This window comes from Melospiza melodia, chromosome 4 (assembly GCF_035770615.1).
Source record: "Melospiza melodia melodia isolate bMelMel2 chromosome 4, bMelMel2.pri, whole genome shotgun sequence".
NCBI classification, from domain to species: Eukaryota; Metazoa; Chordata; class Aves; order Passeriformes; family Passerellidae; genus Melospiza; species Melospiza melodia.
In genome coordinates, this window is record NC_086197.1 from 88,209,115 (window position 1) to 88,219,421 (window position 10,307).

Consider the following 10,307-nt stretch of genomic DNA (forward strand, 5'->3'; position numbering starts at 1 on the left):
GGGTTTATGTGCATTTTTTAATGTTCCTGTGCATTGTTTGGTTGGTTTGGTTTTTAAATTTGCCTTTTTTGTTCCCTTTCATCTAGCAAAGGAGCTACTAGAAAGCTACAGGTTAGTTAGCAATCAAGACAGTTTTAGCCAACATTGCAGGTGACATTAAGCAGCTGATTATGTAGGATATTGTTTACTTTTTTCCATTCTACTTCTGGTAGCTGGCTTTCTTTGCAGTCTATTCTCGTATCCATGCAGTACTGGTGAGGAAATAATACAATCAGCTACTTTTGATTCACTGTAGAAAGGATTTTAAATCTCCACTTCAGAGAAGCTTTTCACTCAGCAGGGTATCTTGGCTGACTCTTTCATTGTGCCTACCAGGTTTGTGTGTAATTCAGATCAGTTTAGAAGGATGCTTGATTGGCTGTTGCTGAACATATTTCTTTGTATTGTGCAGGAGTCTCTGTGCATGTGCTGAGTAAATGTTGACTGTTAGCACTTTATGCTGATTTCAGCAACTTGCAGTGTGTGTACACAATAGGCCACTGATGAGTGTCACTTATGCACTCCCTGCTTATGACTGCCCTACTGTGGGATATTTTGAGCAAATAATTTGTGCTGTTACAGAGATACACACTGCAAAATCATTATAAAAAGAGTTGCTTATTTAAAATGTGATTGATACCCTGACTTCATTCTTACTTTGAACAGTGAAGGTGTTCTTGGCTAACATGCTGAGATTTATACCAGATGAAAACCATCTATTACAGTAACATAAAGAAGCATTTTACCTTAAGCATGCTTAAAATGTTAATACATATCTAGACACACTGATGACTAAATTACTAGTGCTTCTCAGAGAAACAGCAAAAGAATTTATCAGTGAAGGGAGATGTTTGCATTTTGTTGTTTGTGTATTTTACTAACATCTCAGAAAATGTCTATTGTTTCCAGTTCCAGTAGTTCATGTTCGGTTCAGTTACCTTCATCTCAGAGCAGGGTCTTGTCATTTGCCTGCAGCCTGAACTGTCATTCTATAGTCTGACATTTAGATATGTCTCAGCTCTCTTAAGATGCACATTTTGAATCTGATTTAAATTATTTCTTTTGGTAATGTCATGTTTGAAAGCAACATAAAAAGATCAGTAGTAAAGCAAGCAATACTAAAAAGCACTGTGGCAAATTAAGCAAAAATGTTGAATTTAAAAGCCATGTTTTTTTCTTGCTATTTCTGATTCGTTTCTCAGGATGTAGAGGGGATAGTCTAGATGGAAAAATTATGATAAAGTTTTTTGTTTTCCTTAAGTCTTTTGTCACATGGTTTACATGGTTTTTCCTGGAAAATTGTTTTTCTTGCTCTGTTACTAGAGAGTGGATAGTAAGAAGTTTCAATGAATTCCAGAAAACAAGAGAAGTTCAAAGAGTGAACAACTGCAAAATACTTCGGAAACTTTTTTTTTCTTTTTCTTTTTCCTGATGCATAGAGCCTGGAACATGTTGATTCAAAATGAATGCATCACAGACTTCAGGTTCAAAATGACCTAGACAATTTTAATAACGATTCTCTAAAGTAAATGTGAAGTTCCTAGAACTGAGACAGTAAGGAATATCAGAATTTCAGGACATACAATATAGAGCATAAACATCATCTGTAATCTCATCAGAAAAGCACCTTGAAAATCACTGTAAGTTAACCAAAATGTGGGGAGCTGAATCATGTTAGATGTTGGAGTCTATACCAGTTAACATTCCTCAAAATCTCTACCTTGTATACATAAACAAACATAAGCATTTTTTGTTCACTCCTTAATTTTACCCCTAATGGCACTTCACTCGTCCCAATCTTAGAACAGCGTGCATGTCCATAGTCTGTTCTGCACTCATTGCTTCTGTGGAATTGTTCATTTGAAATGAGTCCACTTATATTGGTAGGAGAAAAACAGTGTTATGACTGCTTTTTGGCTTTTTCTTATTGTGATAAGGAAGACAAATATGCTTAATCTAAAAATAAAAAAGGCATTTTTAATATATTTTATCCATATTCAAGAAAAAACAGTTTTGGCAACAACAACTCTGCATTGCCTGCCAATGCTTCTTTGTTCTAGAAAATTTCTCTGCTTCCTGGTAGTATCAATGCCAGCACACATTCAGTTTTCATGTAGTCTCCAACAGAGTTTCAAGGTATTGAAAAGAGGCTTTGTGTTGTTTTCCAGAAATCTCTGAAGATTTGCACACAGGAACGTTTCACTCTGTTAATAATTTTAATTTTGGGGCATTTGGAGCTAGAGTGGAAGCGGACTCCTGGTGTGCTGCCTGCTGGTCCTTGCTGCGCCCTGAGTCATCCCTTCCCTTTGACTTTTTAAAAGTATTAAGTTGCTGCATTGAGGCAGAAGAGGAATATTACTTCAGAAACCAAATACTAAACTACAATCCTTGCATCATTGTTTATTCAAGATTAACAAGTTGAAGAGCAGAAATAGAATTTTAAAAAGTTAATCCCTCTGAACTTTGACACTACAAGAGTTGTCACTTGCCTGTCTTTTCTTTTCTTATGGCTTTGCAGGTTTCCCCAGATAGCACTGGTCCTGAATTTGACATGCATATGCCAGAGCAGGCAAGCAGTTATGAGAGGTAGTCACAGTCAGAAGGGAGAAAACAACTTTCTCTGTTAGTGTATGAAAAACAGATACCTAAAAATATTATTTTTAAATGTAGTTTATTTTAGATATTTATTGACAGTACATGAATATGGCCAGGGAAGAATTTTAAGTTGCCATTGATTGCTTTTTAGTGTTCTTGTGAATAGATCAAATGATTACCTGTCTCCATGTCTTTATTGATGTGTTTCAGAAGGTGAAGAAGAATGGAAGGTTATAAAAGGGAAATTTCTAGCCATCAATGCAGTAAATATGAGCTGTGCCTGTCCACGAAGTCCCAAAGGTCTTTCACCAGCAGCTCATTTAGCAGATGGTTCAGCAGACCTCATCCTAGTTCGGAAATGCTCCAGATTCGATTTTCTGCGGTATCTTGTCAGGCACACAAACCAAGATGATCAGGTGTGTATTCCTTTTGACAGTATCCATCAAAGGTGTAAATATTGGTATTATTATAGGATAGAAATAATATCTATAAAGCAGGTTTGTTTTTGTTTTTAATTATGCATTTTGCATGATGCAATCTCAGCATGTGTATCATGGGGAAAAAAAGCAGCTCAAAACATTTTACCGAAGTCAACTCCTTGGCCACAGCATTTTAACAAAATTCCACTTTTGCCATCTGAATTCAGTTTTGTAACATTTTCCATGTATTTGCTGTTTGAACGGTATTTAAAGTTATTTTATCACAACTGTGCCCTCATGTAGTTGTCATAAAAAACTGCTCACAGCATGAGAAACTACTCAGAGCATGAATAGTTGAGGTAGATGTGGTGAAGAATCATAAATCACTTTTGAGAACTGTATAAAAATTTGTTTTAGAATTAAGTTACCAGAACTGCAATTTGATTGTAGACTGCAGGCTTTTAGCAGTATTTTACTACATATTAGTGACCAGGATGAGCTTTATGCATTCAGCTTGAAAATTATTTCTTGCATGTGTTGTAGCTGTCAGACAGGAAGATTCATCACTGCTTTGGATTCTAATATCTCTTGAAACCAAGTTATGACTGTGACTACACATATTTAATATTTGTCACAACCTGATTTTATTAACATCTCTGGAAATTACCTGAACAATGGACTAATGTCATATCTAGTGCATACAAGCAATAAAAAATTGCTTTTATCCCATTTTTCTCTGGGATATGCTGGTTTTGCTGTGGAGATTAAATGCAAGGTTGTACATATGTCCCAGGTTAGTGTCCACCATAAAAACCCTTCTTGGGAAACCCTTCTTGAAAACTTTAGAAAATGTGGAAGAAAAACCAAAAATAAAAGGATGACTATACATTACTACAGATTGGTTTTCACATTTGCTTCCCTGTCATTCCCTTCCTGTAGTCACACACAGACATACTCCATGGCCTTTGCTAAATGACCTGTCTGTATTCCATACAGCTTGCTGAATAGTTAGCTCTGTATCTGTTAAGTTGCTTTTAGGGCTGATGGAGGCATCCTCTAATGTATTGTTGCTTCAATTGATGATTCCTGTATTAAAGCATTTGTTCAATATTGTAGTGTAAATCTGCAGCCTCGGTTTTAAGAGCAGCCTTCTAAGTGACCTGCTTTTCCTAGCTGAATTAACTAGTTAAAATTATTCCTAGTTTTTTGGAATGTAATGGGAATGGCAGGTGGGAACATCCAGGTGTGTCCCCTGAAGGGGGCAGGTGTGACACTGCCCCCTGTAAGACTGTGGATCTGTTGCATCATTTTGCATCATATGCAGGGTCTGGGACCCCTTTGAGGCAGCCTTTGATGGGCCATGACACCCCCTCTGCTGTCCCTCGTGTGGATGTCCCTTGGATGTGCCTTTCCAGGGTGAAGGCCCCTGGAGCTCCTCTGCACAGCAGAGGATGGGCATTCACTGATTCTGACCAAAGGCTTTTTCAGCACACACCCAGATCCTCTCCCCCTCTCTGCTTTGATGTGGGTCTGGTGAGCCTGGCAAGTGATAGCCCGGGGTTGTGGTCTCCTCCCCAAAGATGCTGGGCATAATCCTCCTGTGCATGTATTCTGCTACCCCAGCCCAGACCCGAGTCTCTTATCTCCATCACCTTGCAGTCCAGGGCCTTAGTCAGGAGGCAAATCCAGGGTGGGATGGTCTTCCATGCAGCTTTTCTTACACCATTTTGCTATAAAAGGCATTATACAGTGACTGTTGAGAAGTAAGGTTTCATTTTGGCTTTGTATTTTTTTTGACTTATGCAGTTTTTCAAAAGCAAGTGTCACTTTATACTCAGGTAAGCTTCTCTAGAAAATGGGAGTGGACAGACTTTCCTGGAGTACGAAATGCTGAGTGGCATAATGTATTTAATTATAATTGCCTGATTTGCTTTTTTCTTTTCCTTGTAGTTTGACTTTCCATTTGTAGACGTTTATCGGGTTAAGTGTTTTCAATTTACATCAAAGCTTTCAGAAGACAATGAAAGCAATGTCATGGACATTGGAAAGAAACGTTTTGGCCAGTTCTGCAGAGATCATCCTGCCTGTTGCTGTAATATTGTTAATAGCACCTGGAATTGTGATGGAGAAACTCTGGATAGTTCAGCAATTGAAGTGAGGTGAGCATTGATTTTTCTGTCTATATAGCAGAACACATTGAGCCTTCTCATTGATTTTAAAGATGCTTATAAAGGCATCCCAGAAAGATGCCTGTGCATAGCAAGTTTGAGTCTTCTGATAATAAACCTAAATATTTTTGTTACCATTTTGAATCCTTTCCAGAGAATACTGCAGCCATGTATGTTGTAAATGATCGCTCTGAGTGAGATGGGTGGCCCTACCTTTGAAGTCATACTTACTTCTTAGGAACTGTTATTATGTGTTTAAAGTGCTGAAAGTGAAGATGGTGTTGGAAGGATCCTTTTTAAATGTGTGGAATGCCTCATTGCTCTGAGCAATCGCTTTTCCTATTTGCTTAAGTAAACATCTTTGCCTGACAGAAATACTGTGTCGCATACTTTGTGGTTTTTTTGCACACAGCACAGTCTTATCTCCAGTCTTCACATGTGGAGAAAGAATTTTGCAGTTGTGCAAATAATCAAATTAGAAAATAAGTTTGTGAAATTTGAAAGGTTTTTTTGGTTAGTTTTTGTTGTTGTTGTTTTTGTTTGGATTAGTTTTGGTTCCTTGTTTTGTTTGTTGTTTTAGAACAAAGGGAGCCAAACCCATAATATTTACATACAAGTGTTAAAATATAATCCCTTAGCAGTCCAAAGGGGAGTTTTATAAATGCTGTATATTGTACAAGATTTACTCATCTAGGTGCCCATAGAACTTCTTGTGTGGACAAGGGAAATAAAAGAGGACGCATGAAAGCATCCAGCCCTCTTAGCAGGGAAGGATTGTAACTAAAATGAGGGCATGGTTTCTGTAGTCAGCAGTAAGAAACTTTGTCCAGCTGTTTGAAATTAATGGACTATTAGAATTAAATTACTATAATTTAAAATGTTGTACCCATTTATTTCTTACTATTTTCTGTATTTTTCAGGGTTCACTGCCAGTTAATGAAACTGTTTGCAAGGGGAATTGAGGAAGACTGTAAAGATGAAGCTGCCCACAGCCAGAGTAGCATTGAACAATTACTATAGACATTGTTCCTCTAATGAGGAGAAGAAAAAATAAAAGCTCAAGGAAATTGAGTAAATATGCATTTTAGTCAAATTGACAAGTATTTTAAACTTCTAGATTTTTTTTTAATGGCTTCACTATAATTTTAGACATCTTACTATATTGTGTCTTTTTTTTAAAAAACATTGTAATCATTAAAATATATATTGGAGCAATGTAATCTGTTATGTTAGAAAATATGAGATTGGCTTATATCTGTGTATTCATGATGACTGATAAATTCTCTTTGCTTTTCTAGAGAGCTAATTTAGTAGTTGTGTTGCAATAATATCTAAATGTTATGAAACATTGGACTTCCCACTGGCACCAAGATAAGACATTTTCAGTGTCTGAGAAGATGTTTTCTGCTGGGAGTGTTATGTAATTTGTGTGGCTTAAATGCTGGACAACATTGTTGTCATTTGCCTTTTTTTTTAGTTAAAATATTTCATTTTGTAAGTCTGACAATACCTTGCAACTTATCAATGCAATTCAAACACACATTCCTGGCTTTAAGTAATAACAATAGTAGTATACAGATATTTGAAAAATAAAAGCACAACTATATACAGGTCACACCTCATCCTATATATTCTGTCTTTGAAGGTTTCCTTGCATCATGCTTTTTGGGATTATAAAAGGTTTTATGACTGTTTGGATGATACCAAATACCACACAGTGCAACTGAAATGTCTTGCAAGCAAATTGCAGGAGTACTTCTATAATATCAGGAAGGCACAGGAAAGGAAAATAGAAAGAAGTTCTCAAACACCAGCAAGTTTTAGGTTTTAATAATATCTGATATTAACATATTAAAAGCTTCCCTCTTCACAATTCTCTGGACATTCTACTCCATGTGATAAAATGTCTTTGCAAAATAAGATGGTAAAGTGTTAAGTTTAGAAATATGATTTGATGATTGAAAATCCTTAAAATAATTTAACTAAATGTGAAATAAAATAATCTGCTTTGTGAAGCCAAGGGAAGAAACTGGCATCTGACAAATCATGAATTCACTGTGCTGATTTGTTTTTATAACAAAAAACATGAGACTGTCACATAGAGCTATGGAGTGATTATTTAAGTTGTATATAGTTTTGTGTATTGTGGCACATATATGTTTTGTGTCCAGGGTTGGGGCTAAATTTTGCTCTTCTTGTACAGGCTTATTTCTGTGTGAGGACAGAAGTCAGCCCCTGTTCTATTTTATGTTTTTTAAAGTGTTTCTTTAAGTTTAAAGTTCTCTTTAAAACTGACTTCATCTGATTTTTTTTGCATCCAAACAGCTGATGATTCTGTATTCATATATATTTATTGGTACTTCTGTCATCCAGTTTGTGTTAGTTTCATGTCTCTCATATATGTGATTAATGTAAGCCATGGTGATTGGTCATTTCATTACTGAAGCACTTGAATATTATTATAAATGGCAGGTTATTTTTTTCCTATTGAAGTTATTTACATTCCAGTTTTGTGTATTGTCACAATTGTGTTCTATATCTTTGCTACAAAGTATTATTCATATTGCTTTATATGAAAAAAGCACTTGCAAATTATATTTGCCTCAAGTACAATCATACAAAGTTTAGGATCTTTATTTTGTTATATAGTATTTCAGGAAAATACTTGAATACTTTTCCCCAACTACTGCTCTTTGCTTTCGTTATTACTGCAATGAGTTGAAATGTTGATCCATCCAATGTTTTTCTGACACTTCTAACACAGCTGTTACATATACTGTATTTTTAAAGCCATGTTTAAAAAGCGAAATAGTACTTTTGAACTAACATCCCACTGAAAATGAAATTATGCAGTTCTGCAAATGTGAATATTTTTTGAAAGTGTCATTTGTTAAAAAATGTCTATGGTTATTGTGGATAATCCATGAATATTGTGAGAGTACCCAGACTTTGAAGTTACAGTAATTCTTGTTCAGGAGGTAATGGTGCACACTCAGCTTACCAACAGTGAGGAGCTGGAGGCATTGCAGCTATCCAGAGCACATTCTCATCAATGAGAACTGGAATAAATACTAATCAGCTTTTTCCATTAGTTTACTAGCAAGTCATGAGACCCCTACTTGAAAAATGGAGACTTAATCTCATAGTGAATGTCTATTGAAATGCTTTAAATATTTCAGTATCTGCAACAGAGTGCTTGGTGTTTCCAAAGAAAGCCACAGTGAAGGTCTCCTTTCTGAGAAAAAGCCACCAGAGAAAGATGAAAGATCATTGTGTAGTATGGTAAGGAAGTGTGAAGTAAATAATAAAGGTATTGCAACATAATAAAATTTAAAGGCCATAGGTAATAGAAAAGCTGCATAGTTGCATTTAAATAATTGTATTTGTAGCATATTAAAGTAGCAAAGCACCATATGTGAGTTGTATGACATGTCCGGTTTATTTTTAAGAGAGTTGTGTAAGTAATTTTCTTACATTTTAATTCTAGGGATTTTTTTTCTCCGAATGTAATCTTAGTATGGAAATTATATATAGGAAAACCAGCTTTGATTTTTCTTTTTTCCCAATCTTGCTGGCTTCAAGATTAGAAAATGTGTTCTGTTTTATGACACTAGGGCATTTCATTAAAGAAATAAAACTGCGTTGTACGACAGCACATTGGTGTTCTTCTTTTCACAACTTAATTTGAAAAAAAATCTCACTTTGACAGAAATCTGGCAGTAGCATGCTTAATGTAACCACTGTGAGCAGATCAAACAAAGTGAAGATCAGACAGAGGGAAGCAATTCATAACCTTCCAGTTGGGTTGATGACAGTTTTGTGGCAAGTGTGAGTGAACAAACACTGAGAATGGAGGAAAGCAACTAGTGAAGCTGGACTGAGGCTAATACTAAGCAACTCTACAAGGGCAAACTGAATATGAAACTTACTATAATGCAGGTATTTAGAGTTTTAATTGCTGTAGAAATAAAAGAAACTGGTGTTCTAAGATGCATAAATATGTATTATACTATAAATAGTTGATAAATAGAGGGGGGATCTAGAGTTTTGTTGCCATAATTGCTACACATGAAGTATGTTTTCCAAGTAAAATATGTTCATTGTAGATAAACAGTAGACACAGAAGGAGAACATGCTTTTCAGCACTGCAGACACTTCTGCTTTTGAAATGTAGTGTTTTTGTGTGGCAAGGCTTTGGGGGATGCAGGGGGAACTTATGGCTGAAGGCAGCAGAAGATGTCCCCATGTCAGACAATCATTTCTCCAGCCAGCTCCAGGATGGACCTGCCACTGGCCAAAGCTGAGCTCATGGGATGGCATTGCTAAGAACTTCTGTGATAAATGAGAAAGGGTAAAAAGTGCTGCTTAACAGCTGTGAAAGGAGTGAATGGAAAATAAACATCCTGCAGACATTTAAGGTCAGTGAAGAAGGGGAAGGAGGTGCTCCAGGCACCAGATGAGATTGCCCTGCAGCCTGTGGAGCACCTCACACTGGAGCAGGTGGATGTGCCCCCAGGAAAGCTGCAACCTATGGAGAGCCTATGCTGGAGCAAGTTTCCTGGCAGGGGCTGCAGCCATGGAGAGGAGCACATACGTGAGCAGGTATTTTTCTCATGAACTGTGGACTGTGGGGGATGCTTTGCCCCTCAGAAAGGAGAAAGAAGTAAAGTGTTGAACTCACTAAAACCCCCACTTCTCCATCTCCCTGCACTGCTCAAGGCAGAGGGATGAGGCAGACGAGTCAGATGTAAAGTTGAGCATAGGAATGAAGCAGAGAGGGAGGAGAGGAGGTGTTGCATTTATGTTTGGGTATATTTGTCTTACTCCAGTATTAATTGGCAGTAAATTATATTCATTTTCCCCAAGATGACTTTGTTTTGCCCCTGACTGTAATTGCTGAGGGGCCTCCCTGTCCTTAGCTTGACCCCTAAGCTATTCAATCATTCTTTACCCTGTCCTGAGGAGGATGATCTAGACTCAGAAATTTCTCTTGCAAGAAACACATCTTGCAATTCCAGCATTAGAATAATAGGACCTTAGAACCTTTTAGGTTGGAAAAGACCTTTAATATCTTAAAGCCCAATCG

General features: G+C 36.8%; 1 protein-coding gene across 1 annotated transcript in view; it reads left to right on the plus strand.

The window, feature by feature from the left end:
• The window catches only part of CERK (ceramide kinase), a 41,212-nt gene extending 32,336 nt beyond the window's left edge, over positions 1-8,876 (plus strand). Inside the window, exons 11-13 of the mRNA XM_063155451.1 lie at positions 2,845-3,050; positions 5,004-5,212; positions 6,142-8,876. Coding sequence (XP_063011521.1) covers positions 2,845-3,050; positions 5,004-5,212; positions 6,142-6,241 — 515 coding nt within the window. The 3' untranslated portion in view covers positions 6,242-8,876. The remainder of the gene's footprint in view (positions 1-2,844; positions 3,051-5,003; positions 5,213-6,141) is intronic.
• The last annotated feature ends 1,431 nt before the right edge of the window (positions 8,877-10,307 follow it).